This window comes from Perca fluviatilis, chromosome 24, assembly GCF_010015445.1.
Source record: "Perca fluviatilis chromosome 24, GENO_Pfluv_1.0, whole genome shotgun sequence".
Classification (NCBI taxonomy): domain Eukaryota; kingdom Metazoa; phylum Chordata; class Actinopteri; order Perciformes; family Percidae; genus Perca; species Perca fluviatilis.
The window spans coordinates 2,755,511-2,782,945 of record NC_053135.1 but is presented as its reverse complement, the minus strand read 5'-3'; the positions used below and the strand labels follow the sequence as shown (position 1 = coordinate 2,782,945).

The following is a 27,435-nucleotide window of genomic DNA, read 5'->3' as shown; positions in this document are numbered from 1 at the left end:
AGTGGCACATGACTTCCATGCATGTGTGTGTGTGTGCACGGCTTTGGAAATGTGACAGGGAAGATACAAGCTGGTTTGAAGTGTCAAAAGTATGATTGGTTTATTGAGAAAAGAATGAAAAGGAACAAATGTGTTAAATAATTTAGGAGCGATTATATAGAAATAGAGGGAATTACACTGATCGATTGAAGGTTTGGGAAATGAGCTCAGGTCATTTGTCCCTCCGTACAGTTTCCACTTCTTCAGTTTCAAACTTCAACCACCAGGAGTGTCTGCTGCCTCCCTGCAGTTCTTTTTAATTCTAAAATAGAGAATACATGTTGGGCGTCAATGGTTATTTGTCATCTATTTAAGAACGAGTCGTCAGAGTTGATCAACAGAGCATAAAATAAGTTTGACATACCTCCATTATAAAATTTCAAAACAAAAGTTTAATCCAGGATTGGCAAGCAGCCCTGTTTGATAAGATATCATCCCAGGGGACCCTTATGAGTGTCATTGGTTTATTAATAAATCATCCAACTGTCTCTACTGCAGCTAATAAAATAAAAAGTGGTGGGAGATCAACCTATGATTGGAATAGTCATCCTTAATCATTCTCCAATTGGTACAAATTACAATGAAATTGAAGATAATGGTTAATTGTATGAAATTATAGTTATTCCTCATTTTGCTGCAGACCTTTTATGAAACAAGACCTCATAAGGTCCACGAACCCTCCTTTGACAACAAATGCTCTAAACTATAAGCAGCTCTTAATTGTATCACTGGTAATATTTAATTGCCTTTGTTTTAAATCTGATTAAAAATGTTTGTTCCAGCAATATCGCACTTTAAAAAAAAAGCGTAGATAAGATTCCTATATTAACCTCAAATTTCCCAGGGGTGTTTTTGGCTCTACAGAGGCCCCTGTCAGCTGATTGCTCATCAGGCCTTGATGTGTGCACAGGGATCATGAAGATAAGATCTAAAGTCCTTCGTTTTCTGTAAGAATCAGCTGAGAGAAACCAGAGAAAAACAAGTCACAGAAAGGAAAAAATGAAACTTTATTTGTTTTTAAACTTACCAACACTTTGAAATTAAAACCTATGTATTTACTCACAACTAATATAGATCTGCACATAGCAAATAAATCAATCGAAAATAGTTACCAAGTTCTATCACTTTTTTCCCCAAACTGCAATACACACAAACAAAAGCTGAAAAACAAAAGAAAACCTGTCTAGTCATTCTTTTTTTCCTGCTGCCACATGGAAAGTGAAAAAAAGCGTTTTTAAACAAGCTACACAGCTCTCCTGTTTCTATGTTTATAATAACTGAATAAATAATTGCACATTGCACCCTATTATTGCATTAGTTGCAGTTTGTTTCAAAGTCGCAGTATACTCAGGCATATACACAAATGTAAATACAGTTTTCAAACACTGAGTAACACATGAATATTATTGAAATCACACTGCCATAGCGATCAAATTAATATTATATAAGATCTTTGTCAAATGCACGCACCAACTGTGCTAATAAGCATTAGCAATCCTTTTTTTCTACGTAAAATGCTCACACATGTGTACACATGCACAGGTTAACAGTTCTATAAAAGCCATAATACCCTTGAGGATGTTCTTTACTGGTACAGTACTGTTGGGAAAGAATGCCCTCTTAGGTATTAGCCAACTGTTCTAAAAAAGCAAGTTTGCCCAAAAAACATAATTTCATTTTAATCATTTGACAAACATTCCCATTGAAGTACAAGCTATGACAACTCAAAATAAAATATAAACACAAATTCGTAATTTCAATGCTAGCACTACTACTTGAGTTCACATCAAAATGTAAGAATTATTGCAGAGTAATCATTGACTATGCATGGTTCAGTATAGTAGTGATACAGCATTAGTCCATTTACATAATGAAATTAATGTCATGAAAGCGCTTAAGAGCCAAAGTTACAGGACAAATTTGACGTATTGGCAAATAAGACTTGCAGATAGTAAAACTAGTAGATTGATACCACTCTTACCACTCTCATCTCTAGACTGCTAAATGTGAAGCTACTGCTAGTGGCCGGCTAACTCAGCTTAGCACAAATGACTGGAAATCGTGGCTCTGTTAGGTAACAAAATATGCCTATTAAAACTTCTAAAGCTCACTAATTAACAATTGACGTGCTGTTATGTGCCAAATGATTTCCTGGCCGAGACCACTAACTTAGTAGAGTCTCTGCTGGTTTCTTGGCAACTGGTCCGGACCAAATAAATATAGGCCTGGTTTATTAGGTTAGGGTTTTTGAGCACTCAGTTTAATTTGCTTTCTTACCAAGAGTCAGCTCCCCGTTAAATATAAAGCTACAGCCAGGGGACTGTTAGCTTAACTTAGCTTAGCATAAAGACTGAAAACAAGGGGAAACTGCTAGCCTGCCTCTTGTCATTAAACAAACAAACATGTTAATGAGTAAGCTTCAGGTGCTGGTAAACTGAGAGCCAGGTAGCGGTTTCCTGCAGTTTCCAGTCTTTATGCTAAGCTATAAGCTAACCAGCTGCTGGTGGTCGCGTCATATTTAGCATACAAATATGAAAGTGGTATCACTTACTGATCTTCTTGACAAGAAAGCAAATAAGCATATTTACCAAAATGTCAAACTTTTTCCTTTAAGAATACACTCATACACACAGCATAGGCTACTGGAAATTAAACAAAAGTAGTGGTATGTATGTATGAAGAAATTGAGACGCTGCAGAAAATGCAGAATGTTGCAGAGTTGGACAGTATATAATGTGATTTGACAATAACATTCAACAGCTGTTTGTATTATGTCAAAACTTAACTGAGCTGAGCTGATCGGAAATGAGAAGACTCAAACTGTCCAATAGTATTTAGCATCCTCTTAGTAGAACACGCGAGGGATGGTTGAAATACTGAATTATACCAAATATCCTCCACACCTCCCTCTCAAATTAAATACAATACGACAAAACTAACTTAGCTTAAGTTTCATGGTCAACAAAGAAAAAGTCATATGTGCATCACCACACCATAAATACATACATACATGCTGGCTCTACTGAAAACCAGTGACGCAGAAATTGTCATCCAACCTGTCCTTTTTTTTTTCCTAATGAAAACAATTAAGTTGCTGACATAGTCGTGACAATAAAAAGACATTCAAACCCAAAGCGTCAAATCAACCGTATGACAACAAAAAGACAAGATGAACAATCTTGAAAAAGAGACTGAGTGGTCACGTCCGCCCAGGCCCCATGGGTCCCCCCCCATGAACCCCTGAACATTCCTTGGCCCAAAAAATACCATTCGGCATTGTCCAAACGTTTAGGCCTCTTTGCCGCGAAGACTCGGCTTCTTTTCCTCATTTTTTTGCTCACTCTAAAAGCTTTCACGAGCACCCAAAAACGTCTCTGAGACGAGGGAAGGAAGCCGAAAGGTTTGGACGCAACACTTGGCTTTCAAGTCCAACTAATTCCTCCCATTTCAGAGGCAGTCCAGAGTAAAGTGTTGAATAGTCTATTGCATGAGCGCCGCGTAGTCGACTATTGTGCTAAATCACAATACTCCTTGTACAAAACAAATACAGTATAATAATAACTTAGTAAACAATCATTTCAATTTTCAGTTAGTGTTTTAGCCACTGTTATTCACTAATTCCCATTCATGCATCTTTATACTAATAATCGGTGTTGATGGAAGGAGGCTATGTCGGAAAGTTTTTCATTTGGGCGGGGATTAGGACTAGACGTGAATGGCCAAAAATGCTGAAAAAGTTTGTGGAAAAGAACGGGAGCACGAAGATATAATAACGTTGAACACACTGAACAGGTTTTACTCAAATGCACAACGATACGACATTGAACACATGCAATATAAGCAATAATGTAAATATTGGAAGTTAACACGAGAAGGGAGGCTCTAGGAGTGATACCATTGGCTTAAAAGGGTCATGTGATGCAGCAGAGAGTCATGGGTAGAGATTGGATTTGTAAGTGGACAAAGATGCAAATTAGGACAAAAGCAGAACGGTCCAATTTTTTTTTCTTTTCAAAATATATATTATCAAAATTTGATAATTTGGCTACATCCCACCACACACTCTGCCGATAGCATCACTGCGCAGCTGTAATATGCAAATAACTATGTTCTACAAAAATTCTCGACCTTTTACAAGTACTTTTTTATACTTTTATATGATGTTCTATGACGCAGCACTGACAGAGAGAAAGCAATAGAGAGAAAAAGAAGAAATATTAACACAAGTTGTTCCTAATAAACATTCAACATGCTTCAACAGTTCTCTAAAAAACCTAATCAACAGAGAATTTATTTTTTGTAATTCCTTTTTTTTGTTATCTTAATTTGGCTCTCTGAAATAAAAATGAGCGCCCAACCATCCCTGACGTATAAACAACTTTGAACCAGGGCAGGAAGGCGGTCAGGGTTTTCGGAGAGCCAGAGCCAGAGTCCGAAGGGCTTCATCAGGGTTGTCTGCGGTAGTCAGTCATTGGAAAGGGCCAAACGGAGGAGCCAGTCAGGGATCTCAGGATGTGGTCATGGAAGATGGGTCATTCCACATGGCCGCCACGTCTCTGAACCTGAACGGGGATCATTGGAAAGTAAGCAATCATTTCTCTTTTTCCTACAAGCAGCCTGCATTTCACCACAAACTGGGGCAAGCGTAAAGTGATTTTTGTATCGTTTCCTTCAGTTTTCTGTATTATCATGCAGGTGCATATCTACATCTGTACTTGTCTCGGATTGCCAGACCTTCCACCACAGCGCTGCGGAGGAGGGTCTGGCTAGTCCACACAGCATTATGGGATGGGTGAAAAACGTGCTCTAGTTTATTGGCATTAAACCAATCACAATCGTCATAGGCGGTGCAAAGCGCCGGACGGAGCCACGGTGCCTCTGCAAAATAACCTCGGAAAGGAACTTTTGGTGGAACGTGTGTAAGTTCAAAAGTAGTTTTAGTCGTGCAACAGAAAACTCAGATTGGACAGATAGTCTAGCTAGCTGGCAACAACGGAGCATTCCCGGAAATGGAATATCGTGGATATAGACTACATCTTTACAAGGTTTCCCTTGTTTCCATTTGACAGTTTTACCTCAACAGTCATTAAGCTCTGACCTTGCATTGATGAGGTACTGGGCCAGGCTGATGTTGGCGGGGGTCCCTGTGATGGTGATCTGGCGCTCCGATGACCCTTCCATAGCGTTAGCAATTTTGATCTGCGCCCCAGACATCTGACGGATCTCGTTGATTTTGGTTCCCTGGCGTCCGATTATGCAGCCTATTAGCTGGGAAGAAAATGGGGACGGGACTTAGGATGGCCAGAATATATGGAAGACACACATTTTGATCTGACGCTATATTCGACTGGACTCGCTATGATGCATGCGAGTACGGGCCAGTCATTGTCAGCCATTCAACTTTATCTTTAATACTCCTGACTTTGGTCCAACAAGTCTTTCCCATTAAGGACATTCACTTTACAAAGCCAACTGCCTTTGGCTGTACTTTTTCCCTGCTGTGTAGAAGATCACAATCGTTGCAGCTGATCTGCTGTCAGATTGTATTGTGGAAGCTTCAACAGGAAGCCATGTTTAAAGATAATCAACCAGAGTTTTTGACATTGTGGTCCAACACTTGTGAGTTTATGCTTCGATAGAAGTTAGTGTTGTGCTTCTTTTCTGTTCCATGCAACTATTTTGGGAATTATTTTATAATTTAACCAATCATTTAAGAATTCATCATTCTAATCTCTCTATGAATAGACTTAAATATTCAAGAAGGCGTTTGTAGATTATGTGATTGCAATGTCCCATTGACCTTTATGGATTTTCTGACAAGTTTGATATCCTAATGTTTTGAAAGAAGTGTTTTACTTTCCGTCCCATTATATTGCCAGTGGCAGAGAGAAATTGGCACAAAGTGCTGAACGCGTGTGCCAGTTTATCTGCAATAGTGTCGACAATGTTCTCTTTGAATACTTGTGGTTTGCTGGAGGCAAAATGAAGCCTGTTATTTAAAAAAAGGACGCCCTCTCAGTTTTTGAACGACACAGCTTTCATTTTGGATAAAGGTGTTTGCAGTTTTGTTTAGATTGAATGCTTGCCAGGGAAAATGAAACCTGACAGCAAAAAGCACTCACAAGCAGACATTTTAGACATGACAAATGTACTCACATCATTGGGAATGGTGAGTTCATGAGTACTGGCCTGGTTACTGGCATCCAGACCTGCTGCTGGACACAGGGCGCAGACAGGAAGAGGAGGGAAGGAAGAGGACATAAAATAGAGTTTGGCACATTGAGGAAGTGAACAGCATTGATGACCTGAAGTTCTGGAGTGTTTTCATTCCCTGGCTTATTGACCAGTAGCATTTCTGATTCATTGGGAAGTCTGGCTCAGCCCTGAGCAGAACCTACACTCTATACAACTCCTATCACCTGACAAGTTGAATTCTGCTCTATGGTCTGAGGCAATTGCATCATTAAAAAAAGGATAGGCTACTAAGGGAACACCAAAGAACAAAAGAAACCTCAACATCAACAAGAGCAGACCACCAGCAGGCCATGTCAATGGCAGTGCACCACAGAGACCATTAGGAGGAGTACGACAAGAAGAAGAAAAAGAGTAAGGACAGAGACAGGAAAAGAAGAGAGAGAGAAAAAAGGAGGTAGAGAATGTGTTTGTCTCTACAGGTAAAAACGAAAGAAGGAGCTTTGGTAAAGAGGGTCGTCGTGTAGGTGGGTACGTACCGGGGAAGGCAGGGGTGGTCTGTCCGAGGGGGGTAAAGGGGGTTTGCTGCATAGCCAACTGGTGGAGCTTGCTCAACTGCTGAGGGGGGGAGGAGGAGGACAGCAGAGCTATGAGGTCATCGTTAAAAACCAACCTTGCGAGCGCACGCACGCACACACACAGACACGCACACAGGTCTGTCCAAAATATTACAAAAGTAGAGAGAGGATCTGAGGAGAAGTAACAGCACAGACAGGTGAAGGACAAAGACCATGAGAGAGAAAGAAAAAAGAGAAGAAGCTCATAGAGGACTTGGCCTGAGACTGAAGCGATGGAGTGATGTTGGTGGATAGAATGTACCAGTGAAAGTGCATTCTGTTTTTACGCCCCTAAACTGGGAACTCCTTACCTTTTTGGATATTCGAATGGAAAGCTCTCTCTGTATTTTTAGAAAAGAAAAGAAGAAGAAACTAAAGATCATCTTTTTTTATCTGGCTTTTAATTTGAGGTAAATTAATTCCATTAGCCAGGCTAACAATTGCAGCTCATTTTGGAGCAGATCTATTTCTGCTCTTGTGTTTTAGGTTTTCCAAAATCTTTAAGTGCCAAGTATCACTCTCACTGCAATGTGAAGAAATCTGAAACGAGACCGGCTTGCCATGCCCAATTATGGTTGCTAAGCTGTGATTGGTCAATTGGTCATGTGAGCATATTGATTGGTTTGGGATATATGAATGCGATCATTGCTTTATTGCTGTCAGCTTTTATTCACTTTGTGTAGTTTGAAGACAGAAAACTTCCTTTTATAAGCTAATACATCACAGTGAAGATGTGATTGTGTAGCAGTTTATTTAGTTAAAGTAACATTGTGACATTGTGAAGGAGAGAACTTTCTAAAAACTCCCCCCTATAAACGTCAACTCATCTTAAATCCGCACCAAAGCAGCTTTTTACTACTTCAGTCATTGTTTTATTCCAGTTTGTCTTCTGCTTCTGATTTTGAATGAAATGCTTTTAGTCAACTGACATTTAAAGTCTTGAATGTCAGAATGCATTTTAAAACTCCAACAATTCCATCTGCATTACTATAAGGCTGTAACCATAGAAATAAAATGTTCTGATAGAGTATCTTTTTCAAGCAGGTTCCAATTGATAGTTATATCATATTAAAATAAAGTGAAGCCACCAGCCACCAGGCCAAGCCCCATGAGGTTTAATGCCAAACACAGGACAGGGAGGCAAGAGTCAAAAAAGTTAGAAGATACAGGAATTGCATATCAGAAAAAAAAGCTGTATTAATATTAACAATTAATATTAATATGGGTGGAAAGAGTAAAGAGCCTGCGATTCAGAGAGAGACAGAATGATGGAGAGTGCAGTGTTGACTGGGTTGGCACTCACGTCTGGATGTGGGATGGCGTACTGTCCTTGAATGGTATAGGCCTGCAAACATGAGAAGAGTGGGTCGTTATCTCGTTACATCATTGGAACAAGCCAACCAAAATACTCATGTAATTACATAAAACAGAACATATACTGTATTAAACACATTTTTGATGAGGTAGAACTATTCACTCTACAACAAAATTGGACTAAAACTTGATTTATTTCTACAACACAAGCGCTCTACAGACATGACACAACAGGAACATCATGCACTACAGACTCCGTCATGTCCTCCTACTATTCATCAATCAGATCCAGTTGAACTAAAGCAATAAGGGACAACTCAGACAGTGGGGAGGGTGTGGGGGAAAACAGAGGAGCGGCCCTGAGAGGAGTAATACGACTTGACCTATTGGGTGTGTGGGTTATAGGGGGCACAGCGGTCAGAACTGAGTTAAATTTCACTATCAGCCAAGACGGAAACCAGAGCTAGACTGTAACATGTCATGTCTCTGGAGGAGGGCAGCAGAGCGGAAATTTAGACATGTAGACATTTTTAAGTGAAAACTAATAACAGAGTTCCAGATTTAGGTATTGTTTGCTCCCTCAATAATGTCCCATGTAGAATTTCAATACAAATGAGTAAAAGTAAAACTGTTTTGGCTAACCCACAGCTTTCCTGGTTATTGATGCGAATACTAGTTTACTTGTTATTACTCATATATTCTTGGTAAATGGATAATCCTAGCGCTACTGTATAAGGTAACAAGGAGCATGCTAATGGTACTCAAATATAGAGCTGAAGCAAATAATCACCCAATTTTATAATGAATTTGTTGATTATAAAGTCATATATGAACCACAATGCCAAGATTCTTTTTCCAGCTGATTTCCTTTCACTTATGTGACAGTAAGCGGAATATTTTTGGGGGTTTTAGCATGTTTTAAAAGTGATTTTTTCAAACTTTAAAGCTACTTAGGGGAAGCGTGAATGTTATTGGGTAAGAATTTGTCTGAAACGCAGCGGATTCGTTAAGAGATGAAGCGATTAGTCGATTCATTGGTTCCAGCTTTTCAAATGGGAATATAGCTGAATTTCTTAGTTTTACATGACCGTAAGATCTTAAACTTTGTTTTGTTCTGTTGGTCAAACGAGCATTTACAAAATTGTGATGGGCATTTCTTTATACTGACTAACCATAGACCACTAGATTAATTAATTAATTAATTAATGAGCATAATAATTGATGGTAAAAAAAACTATTTTGCAGCTGCAATGTAGTCAAATATTAGGATGAGGACAAGGCTTGGAGTGGATGTGAGTCACTGTTCTTTAATGGTGGGGTTAAATGTATAACTGTCTCTATCTCCTCTGCACTTTAGCCTCAGTGGATCCCCTGTCATTCACATCCAGTCCACTAGTTGCCCCTCCTGAGTTTTCCTTCCTTTGCAGATCCCCTTCTAGCCTTATGTTTGCACACCTGCTTCCCTTTAGCCTCTGCTGCCATGTGTTCACCTGTTGCTCTACTGCCTGGCTCAGTTTTCATAATCTTGTGTAAATCAATTTACCTCAGGATGTCATGTCTGTTTTTGGACCCAGGATTAAGTTGAACAGATGTGTTGGTTCAGGTATTCTTCCAAAATCCTGGTTATTTTTGTCTTAGTAAGTGAGCTAGCCTGATGGCAGACCAATATCATGAATTCCAATGTTATGAATAAATAAATAAATAAATAAATAGAAAGCCATTCACAAGTAACTTTATTTCAGCGGTCTGTTTAGACAGGTTTTAGTGCTTTTCTTCATTTTGACTTGTTCCTAAAAGTAAGTTGTTTTTTTTGGCCATTTGGGAATATCATGGAGTCCCAGCAAAGAGGAAAACAAGGATGTTTACGTTACCCTTGTTCTCATCAATTATTAGGTAAGTTGGCCAATTTCCCCATTCTCGGTTAATGACTAATGCAGTTTATCCCAGTTCTGGTTGGAGTGGCTGCAGGTGATGGGTGACAGTGAGGGCACAGTAAACAGCAGTGATGGTTTCATGCTAGTAAGGGGGCAGTGAGGAAGGGAGGAAAAGTGAAAAAACCTGGTGCAACACTAACAGGCAGTGGCTGGTGCTGCAGTAAGAGGCTGAGGTTGGCTGTTGACGCCCCCAGTGGGTCTGCTCTTACCTGGCCACCTGAAAAAATGACAGGGGTGGAGGCAGGCTTGGGGCGGTAGGGGATGGTGGCACCTTTCGGTGGGGACTGAGAGAGCAAAGGAGGAGAGAGTGGGGGGGAAGAAGAAGAAAGGGTGAGATGTGGAGAGAGTGTTAGAACAGAAAGAAACAGATAGAAAGAAAAGAAGTTGCATAAAGTGAAACCAAGAGGGACAGTGCCTTAGGGAAGACAACCTGTGACACCCACACAAAAGTGCTCTTCGCTGTGTGTTCATGCTGACATAAACGTCCAAATCGTGGTTCAGTGCCCAACTAAACTTGGATTTACCTGGAACATCACTTTCAACTGGATAATGATGACTCTACATACTGTGTTTTACATTTTTTGAAGTCCACTTTCGAGAGACTTACAGTCATGTCACATATCTCCTAGAATCCATGGCTGGTGCCATCATGAAGGCCCAATGGAGAACTGGCTGCGCAGATAGTTAAAATTAATGGTGAAAGAAAAAGAGACAACTACAAAGTGTGTAGCGCTTTGATTCAAAGCATGATGACTTGCATGTTAAGGAGAGTCAGCTGAGGTAACGAACAGTTGGGTTTAGGCTTTATATTACCCTGCAAAATAGAATCCTAATTGTTTGACATGTACCTAGTGTCTGCTTTATTTGTTACCGTAGATAGCTGGGGAATCATGGTTTGGTGATTTACAAACCAAGACATTAAAACATAAAAAAAAAAATCCCAAATGCATCAGTTATTAAATTATATTCACAGAAGATAAAACAGAAATTGGTATTCTATAATCAGAGAGCCCTTGATTCATCAAAGTTTTAGCTGTAATCCTTAAAATCTTCAAAATGTCAAACCCAGCTGTAATGTTAGTGTCTGTAAAAAAATAAACGGTATGATAGTATTTATAATGTGTATTATTTGCTAGTGTCTGGGCCCCTATACACAAGCTTCAGAAAGCTTACCAGGGTGTCCCATTTTACCAATATGCATTATGTCTTATGATTGTACTAAATATCATGTGTTTGTTAGGCTGAAAGTATTATAACTGTAGACAGACTACTGTATCTTCCATACAAACATATGTTCAGTGTAAATAAAAGTTTCCTTCATGTACCCCTCCCTCCCAGTCCATACTGTACCTCAAGCATCACCACACATATCTGTTTGACACACTGGATGATGGCTTCGGGGGCCCCTGAGATCGTCACTGCTCTCTCGGTGGAGTTGGGGAGCATGTCACCCGCAACCTGGACCTGAGCACCTGTGGACTAAAGGTGAGAATGTTTGTTTATTAAATGGGGAAATATAAATAAAGCATATGTACAGTGGCCGAGACGGTTCAACACGAATACAGACGCTACAACACAAATGCATTAGTCTTGTAGTTTTTGTATTTGTGTTGTAACGTTTGCATTTCTGTTGAACCGTCTCGGCCACCGTACATATGAGATTATGCAGGATTTAAATCTTAAATGTACACTATGTGAATGATAAATAGGAGATTTGCAATGACTCATGGCTGCACCATTAATAAAAAAATAAATAAAAAAAATTAAAAGTATTCTGGTTGGTGAACTCCCTCCAAAACTTGCCTCTAAAATCTGGTAATAGGGTTGGGCAATATATAAGTGTATTCTATCGACATTGATATATGAGGCTATATATATCATCTTTCATTTTGGATATCGTAATATAATATGACACAAGTGTAATCTTTTCCTTGTTTAAAGGCTGCATTACAGTATGTGATGTCATTTTCTGAACTTACCATTACCATTATTTGCTTTTACCCACGTAGTCATTGTTTCCACATTATTGGTGAGGATTTATCAAAACTCTTATTGTGTTAAAATGTTGTGAAAGCACCAATAGTCAACCCTACAATATCGACATTGATGTATTTGGTCAAAAATATCGTGATATTTGATTTTCTCCATATCGCCCAGCTCTATCTGGTAATATCTTAACTTGTATGGTATTTATAGCGATCATTAGAATAGATGAAGGCTTTACCTCTCTCATTTCTTTGATTTTGGATCCTCCCTTGCCAATGAGGGAGCCACACTGGCTGGCCGGGACAACGAGCCTCAGGGTTACAGGGGGTTTACTTGTGGCTGGACTGTTGCTCATAGAGTTGATTATATCCTGAGGGGGGAGGAAAGGCCAAGTGTTATCCGACAAATGCATCAGCGGTTGGTTGTGTAGTTATGGCCTTGGAGAAATCAACCTTCATCCGTCAGAAGAAAGTGTAGAAAACTCAGTCTTGGATGTTTTGTACAGCGTAGTTTTGCTACTTTTACCAAGGTAAAGGTTCTGATTATTTTTATATTTTGTCATTTACTCTTTCAGCTTTGGATAAATACTTTTAAGTGCATACATGTCAGTTATCAATGCTTTAAGTTTTTAAATCAATTGTTTAAAGTCTATTTATTTTTTTATACTGATCTGGCATTTTTACTGCTGCAATGAATGGCTGTCACCTTGGTAAAAAAACTGTTTTCAGTAATCATATAATAATCTGTAATATCTTAAAGTTACATTTATTTATAAGTATTTAAATTAACAAAACATTGTTTATAACACTCTATGGTAGATATAAAGTCTTCATTTATGTAGCTGTCAACTTATTCCTGTGAAGCGTCTAACTGGATGCTGATGTATAAACAATGTAGGACAAAATATATCACGTTTTAAATGTATAAAATGTATCTGAACATATTGGACATCATTGTCATATGTTTATATACTGCTTTGAAATTATAAATGAGGGGTTAAGTAGAGTAAATCTGGAAATTACTTCTTTTTTTCCCCTCCAAACTGGCATATACACACTCATCCCTTGCACAGGTTCATGTGTAGTGTTTGGGAGACTCTTTGGTTTGGACCGGCTGGACACGCCCTGATACGGCACCCAAATCAAAACCCAGTACTGGCCCACTTTCAAAGGGTGCTGCAAGGTTAGAACAGCACATTTCTGTCCTACATAACGGTGCCAAGCCTGCTTTGTATTCCATTTAGAGACTACACTAAATCATACCAGTGGTGGGATGTAACTAAGTACTGAAGTCCTGCACTTAAGATCAAATTTAAAGTACTTGTACTGTCCTTGAGTATTTGTGTTCATGCTACTTTATACGTCCTATATACTTTATACACTTCTACTTTCATGTAAAAATGCAAAACATTTCATGGTTTCAGCTTCTCAAATATGAAGATTTGCTGCTTTTTTAATTCATTTTTAATAATTTTGAAGTTGGGACTATTAGTTGGACAAAACAAACATTGTGAAGGTATCAATATATTCAGAAATTTGATCAGACGAATCAATTTAATGGAGAAAAAAATCAGCAGGTTACTCCATAAGGCTCCTGGTTTACTGTGTACCTCTAAAGTTCAATATCAGCTTACATAAAGGAAAGGATAATTATGGTTATATTTTATTGTCAACAAATCCCATGAAAAAAACACAATGTGTTAGTCTGTCTCTCAGTACTGTCTGACTTCTCTCCTTTGTCGCTATTGGTTCCTACGGTAGATGTAAATCTTTAGTTTTTAGCAAACCGTCGGACATCTCTCAGCAAAGAGTACTTTTAATACATTTTAAGTATATTTTCACAGTGTGGTATTAGTAATTTTACTTAAAGGATCTAATATGTAGTGTATAAATGATGAATGTTATACCTCCTCGAATTTGTAGGCTATCATGGCAAAGGCCTTGAAAATAGCATCTGTTGGCCCGGTGATTGTGACTATCCGTTCAGGGCAATTCCCCTCTGAGATGTTGATACGGGCACCACTCTGTAGGGCAAGAAAACATGATTATGAGACCCAAAACACATATTAGGAGTTTTAACAATATTACACTATTTGCAGTAAACTTCTACTTACGTCTTCTCGCATTTTCTTCACCGTTTCTCCTTTCTGGAAGTAAAGAAAAACATTAATCTGTATTTCCCACAGGCGTTAGGATGCTTTACATGGTCTGCTTGTTGTGTCTGTGATAAATACCTTTCCTATGATGCTTCCAACCTCCTGCAGGAAACACAGACAAACAAAATTAGGTGTTTTTTTAGCCACAGGGGGCATTGTGATGATTTATTGTCTTTTGACGGAAGGAAATAAAAGCAAAAGCAAAAAAAAAAGTATCAGGAGCTGAGAAACCTTGTTTTTGTGTGTTTTGGTACCTTGCCGTGCATCAGCAGCCTGATGGTGAGGGTCACATTCAGTCCACCTTCTGATTGGACCTTAATGGGCTCCATGTTGGGATTGGATGTGAAGGAAGGGGCGTGGTCACGTGAGAGAGGAGTTCAAGGGTCAACGCGAGTGTGATGGTGGGAGTCAGCCAACCGGTCACCTGCCAGATGATAAGAAAGATAAAGACACACACAGGCTGAGATTAGGCTGCTTTTAATCTTCAATATAAGATGGTTAACAATGAAAATATAGTGTGGGACTTTATTTGCAGGATACTCTGTTTACCCTAGCTTTGAAGAAGACTTGGGTGCGCATATTTTATATAGATTTGGCAGGGGTTGTGCATTTTTTATTAAAAGAAAACGCAATTTCCCCATACATGTTATGTCTCTTTGTGGGATTTTGTGTTTTTGGTCATTTTTGTTTTCTTTGGGGTTGTTTTGTTCTCTGTGGTTGTTTGGCGTCAGTTTGTGTCTCTTTGCAGTAGTTTTGCCTCTTTTTCACATCATTTTGGACCGTTATCACCATATGTGTCAAAATGTTGGAAAAGCTAGAGCAGTAAATAACACTCAAAAAGCGTAAGGACAAAACCTAAAGCCAAAAAAGTCCATCTACAATCATTAGATCTGGGAAAAGTCTTTAAGTTACATTCGTTCTGCTTAGGGGCTGCCCTAAACGGCTCGGGTTCTGCACCTTAACCTTTTAAAGGCAGAGAAAACCCTGACCCTAACACTAATTCTTTCACACTTTCTACCGCCACTTGAAGCTTGTCGCTCCATAACGAGGACAACTTGAATAAAGTGTGACTGAAGAGCTTCTTGTTTTACAAACGGAAGATTACCAACTGGGGACTGGGGCCCTTGAAGGCTCCTGGTTTACTGTGTACCTTTTTTAAATATCATTTTACATAAAGGAAAGGAATAATTATGGTTATATTCTATATTTTATTGTCAACCTATCCCATGAAAAAACCCACAATGTGTTAGTCTGTCTCTCAGTACTTTCTGACTTCTCTCCTCTGTCGCTATTGGTTCCTACGGTAGATGTAAATCTTTAGTTTTTAGCGAACCGTACTAAAAAGGGAATTTATCTGTGACTATTTTCAGCTGCGGATTAAAAAACATTTGGTGGTGTGATGGGTATTTCTAACAGCAGGGTGTGTGTGTGTGTGTGTGTGTGTGTGTGTGTGTGTGTGTGTGTTTTCATGGTAACGAAGGAACATGTCACCCAGTGGCTCGCTGATGGGTTTTTAATAGTTTTTGTACAACAATAGAGCTCTACGGCACAGAGGACGATGATTTATCAGGCTGTGATACACACACACACACAACACTTGTTAGTGGATACATTTACTGTTGGTTTGGGTCTTTTCTTAAGAAATATACAGAATATGACCAAACATATCCTTTATGTTTGGTCTTGTTTCATTGACCTGTATTCCCTGTCTAAAAGAGGGTCATCAAATATAGTATTAGGGACTTTATTATTTCAATGTTGTGCTTATGTTGCATATTATAGTGTTGTTAATCAAATTATAACACAGCAAACCTGGTAGCATTTGTAAGCAATAGCATAGAAAAAGTGAGGAAAAGGTGTTAAGGGCCCAGAAATCACAAGATGATAAAATTCTTTTGTAGGAAGTATATGCTCCAACAATCTTGGTTACAACCAAGTGACGTGTCTCTGTCCACAAAGCCCGATGCCGTCCACAACAGTTTGCAGTAAAATCCATTGAAATGTAGGTCAGCATATGTCTCTTCAGTCACGAGATGAGCCATCCAATGATGAGCGCCATATTTATTTTTATCAAGCCCATTTCAGCTGGAACCCGTCTAATTCTGGATGACAAGTGATGTAATGACTCAAACAAGAATTCAATTCAGGGGCGCGGCCACACGAGGGCGCCGCTGTCCTGCCACTGGATCAGGACTGGCTGATTTTAATCTAGGACACATTCCAGGCCACATGTGCAACTTTGTTTTTGGAAATAAATTGGTCAGAAATGTCTTCAAACTGAGAGTTGCAGTTAACCCATTGTTAGTTAATGGCTCCAAATGATGACTAAAATAACAGTATTTAAATGAGTGCTACTAAATTTGAATAAATTATTTTTATTATGTCTTACAAAATGGTTGTAGATGATGATTTTAACTTCTCAATGATAAAGAAAATTACTATAAATGAAGATTTGATTAAGGAATACGATTAATCCTACCAGGCAGATTCTGTGTGTAAAGAGAGCTTACAAGGAGATAACCATCAGGAGTTAGAAGATAGCTTTTAAAATGTGAATTAAAATGAATTACTATTAGGTATTTCCTATTTTTGTTCTGTCCCAACAAAATAGAGATGCAGACACATTTTGCATTGCACACCATAAACCTTCACATCTAACGCCACAGTTTGCTACGGTTTGAGTTTGATAGACTTCTAAAACGTGGAGGGATCTGCAGCATTAAATGTAAGTTTAATCAAAAATCTTTTTTTTTAACGGCCGACTAAAAGACGATGTGTAAATGAAAAGCTCCTGATGTGGCTGACTTGACTGAAGAGACAGCTAAAGTCACCATCTGCCAATCGGACGCATTGTTGCTATGTGGAAATGGAAATATCCCTCCTTTTTTTTTTTCTTTTCTTCCCTCCCTCCCTCGTGTGATCACTAACTAGCTGAATCCACACTCATAGTCTCATGAAATTATTCACACAAAATCCATGAAACGATTGGACCGATGGGACAAACTTGATCACCCACACAATGAGCCTGATTTAACAGCTTAACTGAATGGTGCTCAGGTTGGCCACACAACTGTATTACATACAGTGTTGGCTCAGCACGGTGTCGGTCTATGAGACAGGTGACGATACTGCTGCTACATTACATGGCAGGAAATGCTTTTATAATGTATGAAACACTAGGTGGAGGGATTCTATCTCCACCCTGGCCTGGGAACGCCTCGGGGTCCCCCAGTCGGAGCTGGTTAATGTGGCTCGGGAAAGGGAAGTTTGGAGTCGCCTGCTGGAGCTGCTCCCCCCGCGACCTGACCCCAGTTAAGCGGACAAAGATGGATGGATGAAACAAGATGCCTAACATGTTAAGCCACTGAATGTTATTTCAATGCTTTAAAGGACAAAACATGACATAATTTAAGGAATATTTTCTTTTTTTCATCAAGGATGTCATGTTGTATTCTCTTGTTAGTGTCATGAACCATGCAGGAAAAGCATAACCAAGTTTTACTTTAATGTAAAAGCAGCTGCAACTAACGGCTATCTTCATCAATCAATCAGCCAGTTATGGAACAGAAAGGCAGCAAATCCTCACATTAAAGAAGCCAGAGAATGATTTGTGGTTTTGTGTCATAAGTAACCTGAAAGAATGAATCCATTATTAAAATAGATTCTGATTCAAGGTAAAGTAAAGTAGGTGGACTCCAAACACCTGAGAAATTTTAGGGAGGATTTACATTTTTCATCATATGAAAGCATGGTGGTACTAAATTGCAGATAAATCCAGATGCAAAAAAAAAAAAAATTCCTTAAAGAAATGTCTGTCGGCAACTTTTTATTTTCCTGATTGGTTTTGTTTTTAAAACGTCAGAAAAATAGGGATGATAAATTCCTAAAGCCCGAGACGACGTCTTTTAAATGTTTTCTTTTGTCCGACTGACTGTCCAAAGCCCAAAGATATCTAGTTCACTGTCCTAGACGGCTAAAAAACACACCCCAAATTCATATTTGAGCGGCTGAAAACAATATTTAAGAGGCAGTATCAATGAAATTACTGAGCACTTTGTATCGTTGCATAACTTTGTAAAGGCAGAGAGTAACACTTATGCCTGTAAACTTTGATGTTTTCAATCATTGACAGTGGCACAAAAGAACTTGCTTTCACTGAGCTAAAATCACTTTTCATATATTATGTTGTGTTATATGGACTCTATTATAGTTTAATTGTTAACATGTTTCTGCTGTAGCTGTGTATAAATATTAAAATAGTTTTACAGCCTTGAACCGTACTATAATTATATTTTAAGGAATTATTACAAAAGATTTGTACGTTTTAATAGTGTTTTTTTTTGCTTCCTGGCGAATTTATACTTGGTCAGAAAAATAGGGATCATAAATTCCTAAAGCCCGAGACGACGTCTTTTAAATGTTTTCTTTTGTCCTGACAAAATGATAAATTGGATTTTCATCTGAGTTTGTGCTAAAAAAAAATAAAACCATAAATTGGGACTCGGGGCAGAAAGGGGCTAAATAAAGTGTGAAAGTCTGTTAAAATGACAATGGAATCCAGATGACTGACCAGGTAATCAAATAGTTGCTATTTTCTTATAACATATTGCGAGTTTAAAAAAAAAAAAAAAAGGCATTTTTGTTTGCAAGAGCATGGCTGTTCCATTAACCACTGGCTCCAGAAATGATTCCTCCTCTAATCTGCGCTGCATGCGGAGCTGAGAGCGGAGGGATGTGTTGGTTGGAGGCCAGCGGAGGTTCCAGAGATAAGGACAGGGATTCTGTTGCCAGCTGTCTCTCCAATCTCCCAGAGGAGACCAGATTACATAAAAAGCCTTAATCCGGGTTTAAGAGCCAGGCCAGCGGTGCAGGTCCTCTCCAGGGGCAGAAGGGAGGACAGTAAACATAAAAAAAAAAAAAACTCCAAGATTGACGACAGGATTCAAGCTCACGCTGATGATAGATGGCACAGTATTCATCCCCCTTTTAATGCTACAAATTGAGGTTTTAGAAGTGCTTAAAGAACAGACGTTCACTCCAAAATATCTTTAACTAAATAACATTCGTACGTGCTTTCTCATTTCTATTTTAGAAACACTGATGCCCGTTCCTACTTCCTCTGACTCCTAACTCCCCCACCCCCCATTCCTAGTCATTACACTAGCACTAACCTACATCCTGGATTTCCATTTGCCCATTGCATATACTATATACTGTATTCTTTGCAAATTCTGCACTCAACCCATTCAGCCTCTCTTTTTTTCTCACGCAACAGCTGTTTTAGTTTTTCTGTATTTATTGTGTATTACATATTAATGTTTAATATGTTTGTTTGTTTATGTATGCACCTTTCACCAAGGCATATTCCACATAAGTGTACCTATTGAGGCAATAAAACCTTTTCTTATTCTCTCGCTTTCACAGTAATGAATAAACAGGTCTTAAAAGAGCCTCCTTTTCTGTGATTAAAACAGAGAAACTCGACTGTAGATTTGGGTTCAACAAAAACGAGTCTGTTGGCACCTTTGAGATCAACGAGGTCAGCGTTAGGAGTTGCGTTTGAATAGTTGTCCTCCCAGACTGCTATTTTGCTCATACATCCTGTAGCATAATAGAATTAGGTCAAGGCCCCATGAATCATTTGCCCCAATGGGTTAAAACCTTCCAGCTAATCGGCAGTTTTTATTTTTTATTTTAAGGCATGAATTTCTGGCTGCATTTTAAAAGCTACTAGCCATCCACCTAAAAGCTTATATTTTTACTAAACGTCATGCTCTGTGGCCACTTCTGATCATTTCAAACCCATTTCCTATGCATTGATTTTGTAATTGTCCTCCCTGTGTCTCTGTTAATCAGGCAGGAAGTTGGAGGGGGAAATGAGGAACACAGAGGGACGGCAGGGAATTTTTCATGACATCTGATGGGGAAAGTGGGTCATGCTCGGTGTTGCAGTGCTGCTAGCCTCCTCCTCTATGGCGGCTATTGAATTAATCACGCTTTACGCTCGGCTGGACAACGCAGTGCACAAAATGGCTCCCCCCTCCCCTCGCCTCCCGTCTCTCCCTGCGTCTGCTCGGCGCTCGCCACAGAAAAAGACTTGTGCATTGCTCTTGAAGAACTTGAGTCTGAGGTCTCGTCTCTTTTTATCTTTGTGTATACTCCCTAACAATGAGGAGATGCTGCCCTTGTGCAGAGCCATTGGGGTGTAAGTGATGCAAAAACACTCAAAGTGAAGTTGAGGGACGATGTTTGGCATGTGAAAGTGCATTTTGAAGATGCTTTGGTGAGCAGGAAAGCTGGAAAGGGCTCGGGTTATTGATCAATACTGAACACTGATGCTATTCTGAGTATAACGGTGTTTAAAAGACATAAAAATGTGCATTATTTGTAAAATATTGAGGATTATCTGCCTCATTGTTCTCTTGGCTTTGACAGAAAGAAGGTAGGGCACAGGATACAGATATGGAGGCATCTCATTACAGCACTCCACTGCATATAAAAACTGTTACTGTGCCCCGCACTCCAGGCCGAGAGAAGCTGCACAGCTGAGAGACAGTCAACTCGCTTTGGCCCCTTTTGACACGATCCACTTCACTCGTCTAGTGTCGTGTGAGTTCGGAAAGTGTTTTAAAGCATGAAAAAACTGGCAGCATGTATTTCAAAATCTCAAGAATAAGAACAAAGTTCAAGATGTGTTTTTCTTATATCATGACACCTTCATTTGTCATTTTTGAAAAAAATAAATGCCCAATATATTCATTCAGTCTTTTTAGATGCGTATGTGGACAGGAAACAAATCTAGTGCCTCACATAAAGGTATAAAATGTGGATTAATCGATTCAAAAGCTGTTGCCGTTTGCCTTTCAAGATTTATATGATGGATGGAGAAACTGCTCCAACCTCCACCGTGTGCATGACTTGTGTATTTTGTTTCATTAATTTACATTTTGTGACATTTGTGAATAGGTTTACTGCTCAAGCTATGCATACAATTTTAGTATTTGCTGCAAATATTGGATACTTAATGCAAATAATGATCATTTTTTTAATTAAGATTCAGCGATTCCATCAGATCCTCATCAGGGTAAATTTTGATGATCATATAACACTAAAACTATCAGCTGAAACCCCAAAAAGCAACTTTAAAAAATAGAAAATTGAAAGATAAGAAAAAGAAATGAATGAATTTAAATTCCCATGCAGGTTTTTAACTGTTTTATGTAGTCGTATGAAAAGAATGTGGCATGTAAGATCATTTTAAAATAAGATTAATTATGTTGCCAGACAATCAGTTCCAGTGATAACAGAATAGCTGACATCTGAAATCCAGTAAGGAAAATCATTAAATGGACGGCCGGCAGTCTAATCTAGGCCAAAGCCGCTGTCATCTGTTCCATCCTAATCCACGTATCTACAGATATGTCATTATGATGTTTTGATATAAAACCCTCCATGACTGTCCACCGGAGCCTGGGCCCAAGCTGCGAGGCCGAGGTTTCACTAAATTAATCTGCTGTTGAAGAGCAACATTTTTCATGCGTAGAAATATTGAACAATAGATTTAAAGTGAGAGTCTTGTTCAGTATATTTTATTATGTGCGGTTCTTTGTTTCTTCAATTAGAAAATGTGACATACTGCATTTTAATGCAAAGTCTCGGGGAGCTTTCCTTTCAGTAAACTCACTAAATGTGTTATTTTAATGTCGTTCTTCATGGTTAAAGTTTTTGTGTGAGGTTTCAGTCTGTCATACTGCTGAGCAGACTCGTCCTTAAAAATAGTCCCAATACATCCCAAACTAAGTTAATCTGTACTGAATGAGGTGTCCAACTCTGAGCTCCGTGACCTTTTTACAGTTTACAACTTTTTTTAAGGATCCATTCAAGCATTCACAATCATTTAAAGTGACGCTGTAAATTTGAGAATAACATTTATGGAAGCAGCCGTTTCTTTTAGAGTTCAAGTTTCAGTTTGACAAACGGCTTGTCTGTGACGGATGGAGAGTCAGAAAATTCCAGTTAAATGCAGAGCGAGGCAAGTTTAATTTGAATTAAACTGTCTACAGATATGGTTCTGACTATAGCATAGACTTTGTTAGAAAGCTTTTTTTAATCTTAATCCCTATTTCTCTGCTAGTCTATCTTCACAGTGCTGCGGAGTAAAGTCTGACCCCTCCACACATACACTCCTGGATGGGAGAAATAAATGCTCTGGGTTGTTTGCATTTTTTTAAACTAATCACAATATTCTTGGGCGGCGCTAAACTCCGGACGCAGCCACGGTGGCTCTGCTAAATAGTTTCTGGAAGGAACTTTGTTTTGGTGGAACATTTGCACCCCGCAAAAGAAAACGCCACATATAATATTAAATGAAGTTAACTGTTGACACAATAGAGTAATGTGAGCTGTTTAAATTAGCTGGATGCATGGTTAAACCTCATTTGCTCTTATCCTTGTATCTCTGTGTGTATTTGGTCCACAGCAATCCCACCAATCAGTCCCAAAACGTCCCAGTTAGAGAGGAGATGCCCTAAACATATTCTTTGTAAAACTTATATTACTTACAATCACTCCCTGACAGAACCAAACAGGCCTGCATTGTTAAACGATCCACATTTTCTTAACTTGACATTTTTCAGCTAATAACTTGCTAGCTCGAAGTTTGTTGTTTCCCCAAAACCAACAGTTTTGCAAGGCGAGGGACATCTGAGAAAGATCTGGTGGCGACTGATGCTCCGGTGATTATCCAGTAAAGGAATTGTCGTTGATCCTGACTATTTCTCTGCAAAATACAAGCCCCTTTCAAAACCTTTCTAAACAAAGAAAACCTATGGGATTAAGTACAGTATATTATCCATGCTGTCCAATGCTTACATACTGTATGGTAGTACATTTATTTTATTGTACTGCGATTTAAACAGTCATAGTAAGTGAACTGGACCTCCAATAAAGGTTTACTTGTAATGTAGCCAATGAGTTTGACCCACGGCCGAGGAGATCTCCTAACGTACATGTTTGTGCTCCAATTAAGGGTGAACAAAAGGAAAATTAGCGTGCATGTAGGGCAGCAGAGGGGGAGCACAGAGAGTGACCTCGTTAATCCATATGTTTTCACACAATCTGTTCAAAGCATCTCAGTTCTGCATGAAGGAACTTCTCACTTTCAGGCCTCTTTTAACTTGTTTTTGACAGTGAGAAAACCTCTTTAGAGACCAAGTTTATGACCGGGAAAGCAACAGGGATGAGGACATCTGAGGAGCAGGAGGAGCAAAGGGTGAAGGATAAATAATTTCTGGTGACCTGTCAGAAATAGTAACTGTAGGCAGATGGAGGAGAAGAGTTCCACTGAGTCCTTAGGATTTGGCCCTCAGTTTACTGGTATATGAGCAGCCCTCGTCTCGTCTGGCGCAGGCTTTTGTTGTATGTGGTGCGGTGTTGTGCGGCGAAGTGGGTGGGGGGGGGCGTCTACCCCCATCGGCCTTCCTATACGCCACTATGACAGTGCTCTCAAGAGCTGTCAGCCCACATCAGCTGCCCAGCATCCTGATAGCTCAGCCTAAATCACAATCAAAACTGTGGCCCCCACATCCTCACCGCAACCAGTCAAATCAGAGCAAGAAAAGGGCAAATAAGACACGGGGACCAACTATCACCAAGTAGCTTTAAAAGTACCTCGGAGTACTACGTGTCGGCTTGAAATAGTCCAGGGGTGGGGAGGGGGTTTCCAGTGAGTCGGTGCTGGCAGTGGCACAGTGTAAAGGGCTTTACGATGCAGGCACACCATGTTGTGCTGGGAATGCGGCGCTAAGAGCTGAGCGTTAAGTCGGCCATTTTAGATTTGCCACAATTTGTAATGTGAGATCACTGCTTGTCACAAAGTCATGGCTTCCATACGCAAAGCTTTCGCCGAGCAGTCACGCAGAACGGGTCCAAAGCACGTCCCCTTTTCTTTGGTTTCTCACCAGACACCGTTCAGTCATTGCTCTATTTTAGTATTGTCACCTACATCAGGAGCAGAGATTTGTGAGCACCCCAGACTTTCACTGCTCTTTACCCAGACAAAGGAGTTATATATCGGCATATTACAAGTCGAACACAGCGTTTGAGGTCATGACGAATGACATTTTTGGTCCATAACTAGCCGAGAATAAGGCCATCAGCAGCGCTATTATCAGTGTGACGATAATTGGAATAATGGTCTGGGGGTGGGGGGGGCGCTGATGTAGCAATTCCACTGACCATCATGTTATCAATTCCACAGTGAAAAAGGTCAGTCCAGCTTCATAGTTTGCAGTTGATAAACAGCAGTTCTTCCAGTTTATCCATTTGTTTCATGTTCCTTGTTTGGGGAAAATTCTTCAACAATACAATCGCTCATGCTTGAATCTAAGCGAAGACAATGAACACCCAAACAATGATAATCAAGAGACCCCCGAAAGCAAAATCGACTGCCCATAAAATTGGCTATTCTCTGGGGAAACCCAAATATTTCCACACTGTATGCAGTCTGCTTATTTTGGCGCGCGGATAACTTCGGAAAATGTTAACTCGATTTACTTCAAATAACCAAATTAGATAGCGAGTCAATAAGTCATACTGTCACAGCTCATTATCAGGATGATAATTATTCTTGGCGGTGGGTAAGTTATCAAGTTAATTATTGAACGACATTACCCGGCTCAGCATGGACCTGTATTCAATGCAAGTTTTCAACAGTTTAATGCTTTTGGAAGTCCGGAAACAATGTTTTCTACAAAAAAAAGAAAAATTAAAATTACCCATTTTAATACTAGCATCCTAGGAGATAATGCACACGTTGACGTAGGATTTACCCAATGATTCTCAATAGAGCCATAAAAAGAGAGTTTACCTTTATGTAGCACAGGATACAGTAGATGACGTCCACTTTTGGCGTTGCAAGATCAAAAATTGCAAAGGGAAAATATTTTTTTTTTCTCCTCTTCGCTCTGCCCACGACAAACGGTGCCACCCTATTGGTTCGTAAAGCAGGGTCACATGAGCGACCAGAGGACCACGTGACACTTCTCGAAATTATATGATGAAACGAAACCGACTGGCATCCTCAAAGAGCACACTTTTAGTTGCTGCGTTGCGATACTGTTTTCCGAACTGTTTCGTGTCAAGTGTAAATAGGCCGAATGATGAGGAGTAATCTGGGTGACCATCACCCACCTCCCTGTCGGCTGCCCCCCTTCCCTCAGCTGCAACAAAAGGGGGGCATGCCCAGTGAGGCACGTGGGCATTGTGGGGCCACGTCTGGGGATGAGGTGGTCTGAATCCAAAGTATTGCCTCCGGGACACTCGTCTATCAAAGGGGAGCTTCGAGCACCCCTGAAATTCACCAAGCTATCGTTCTTGTCTTTCTAGATAACAATCGACACAAAAATAACCCAGCTATGTTCAAATATCTTAGATTTAAAAAACAGTAGTATTGCTGCTAAAAGTTATTTATGTGCAGCCTCACTCAGGACAGTTGAGGAACTTTTTGATGCAACCAAACACCTCAAAAAAGTAGAGGTCAAAGCAAACGCACAAACACTTAGACACAGTGCACAAACACGTTACCGTGGCATGCATATCCTCTGCAGCCTCTTTGGTCCTCTGCTTTTTAATCTGCTTCTATCTGTGAGTGTGTGTGTACAGAATTACAGAGCTTTGGAGGCATCTCATCCAGATTTTCCAATCCAGCACAAATCCAGCCCTCATGTCAGATGGACGGTTGTGTGCAGGGCTTAATCTGACATTATTAGGGTTGGATGACAGCAGAACGTTTAAGGGAGCTGCCAGGGGAAAGCAAACAGTGGGGTTATGCTGTCTGGATTAGGATCTGGATGCAGACAATGAACGACAACGTGTTTCACCTCGACATTCACTGTCAAGTGTTTTCATATAGCACAGATGCTCTCCATGCAAAATCCAGTCCTATATCAGACTAAAGGCTCTGTAATGAGGCTCCCACTATTCATCTGCTCTTAATTATTTGTACCTATACAACAACATGGTAACATGCCTTTACCTACCCTCCCGACTGTAAAATGGCCCATGGGATAAACTACAAATAGAGCATTAAATTTGCTCCACATTGAATCGTAAGAGGCAGCGCACGAGTGTGGTAAAAAAGAGCGCTGTGTGTGGCTGGGTTAGCTCAGTTAGAGCAGGCGCACATAAATAGAGGTTTATTCCTTGATGCAGAAGGTCGAGGGTTCAAGTCCAACCTGTGACAATTTCCTGCATGTCTTCCCCCTCTCTCTTCCCTTTCAAATCTAGCTGTCCTATCCATTAAAGGTGGAAATGCCCAAAAAAGAATCTTTAAAAAAAAGCGCGCTGCGTCAGGGGAAAGCTGCTTTGTATTCGAATGACAATGTTTCTCACCTTCCAACCTAATACCAAGACTGGTGGCAGCACTGGGGAAAGAACACTAGTTTATTGTATTGTATTATAATTGAGTAAAATCTAATATTTGTTAGTGCTAAATGCGCTCTGTCTGTCAAATGTTGTTGGATGGAGCAGTATTATTGGTTTAGAGGGCCATAATAAGTCAACTAAATACAAAAAAAACTAAAATAATAAGTAATTATCCACTGAATTAATTGTATTTGGGAGCTGAAGATTTCTATATGAGGATTAAACCTTACAAATAAAATGGTTTGATGGCAAAGCATTCTCGGTCAGGCCCTTTTTAACAAAGCACGTCTATAGGTCAAAGGTCAAACTGCTTACCGGTTAAGATGTGGGGAAGCTCCTTATCAGGAGAGAGGAGGTGCAGTCTGGGAGTTTAGGACCAAGATGGCAGATTGTGGGCACACTAAGGGCTGGGGCAGCTCCCAGGGTCCTATAAGTGGACTAACCCCCCCGCCCATGGCCTCCAGCAAGGTGATGAACTGCACAGACCCCCCCCCCCCCCATTACCACCCCTACTAGAGAATGTCATCACAGCCACTCATGTGTCCTATCAGGGTGCCAGGGTCCTAATGGAGGCAGACGGGCGTGAAGGAGAGCGCGAGGTAGATCAGTGACTGCCAATCCAAATGATTGTTGGATGCAGGAGAGGGGCGAACAAAAGGGGGCTGACTTGACCTCATTTGTACCAATGTAGTGTGAAAATTAATGAAAATGTCCACTGTTTCTGGAATTTCATTACATTTTTAAGTGGTGTATTCCATTGAGCAAAAGTCTTCTG

General features: G+C 39.8%; 1 protein-coding gene across 7 annotated transcripts; it reads right to left on the bottom strand.

The window, feature by feature from the left end:
• Window positions 1–1,029: 1,029 nt before the first annotated feature.
• LOC120554407 (poly(rC)-binding protein 3-like) lies at window positions 1,030–27,071 on the bottom strand. Of its 7 annotated transcripts, none has more exons than XM_039793301.1 (13): window positions 26,976–27,071; window positions 14,492–14,661; window positions 14,316–14,339; window positions 14,196–14,228; window positions 13,989–14,105; window positions 12,321–12,452; window positions 11,447–11,575; window positions 10,237–10,380; window positions 8,152–8,193; window positions 6,771–6,849; window positions 6,196–6,254; window positions 5,138–5,307; window positions 1,030–4,601 (listed from the first exon to the last, which is right to left on the bottom strand). In XM_039793301.1, the coding sequence occupies exons 2-13, from the start codon at window positions 14,564–14,566 to the stop codon at window positions 4,547–4,549; spliced, it is 1,059 nt and encodes a 352-aa protein (XP_039649235.1). In that variant the 5' UTR covers window positions 14,567–14,661; window positions 26,976–27,071; the 3' UTR covers window positions 1,030–4,546. The 7 variants fall into 7 exon arrangements, with proteins under 7 accessions (XP_039649235.1, XP_039649234.1, XP_039649237.1 ...); XM_039793300.1 differs by lacking the exon at window positions 26,976–27,071 and adding an exon at window positions 25,105–25,356 and having other exon boundaries at window positions 1,031–4,601; XM_039793303.1 differs by lacking the exon at window positions 26,976–27,071 and adding an exon at window positions 25,105–25,356 and having other exon boundaries at window positions 1,031–4,601; window positions 6,771–6,846.
• Window positions 27,072–27,435: the final 364 nt, after the last annotated feature.

What these genes read in the sequence shown, in the direction of transcription:
- LOC120554407 (XM_039793301.1), bottom strand. Translation starts at nt 14,566, where the DNA reads ATGGAGCCCATTAAGGTCCAATCAGAAGGTGGACTGAATGTGACCCTC. An exon ending in TGAAGAAAATGCGAGAAGAC is followed by an intron (nt 14,106 to 14,195) that starts GTAAGTAGAAGT and finishes CTTGCCCTACAG; the next exon opens with AGTGGTGCCCGTATCAACAT. An exon ending in TATGTGTGGTGATGCTTGAG is followed by an intron (nt 10,381 to 11,446) that starts GTACAGTATGGA and finishes TTGCTCTCTCAG; the next exon opens with TCCCCACCGAAAGGTGCCAC.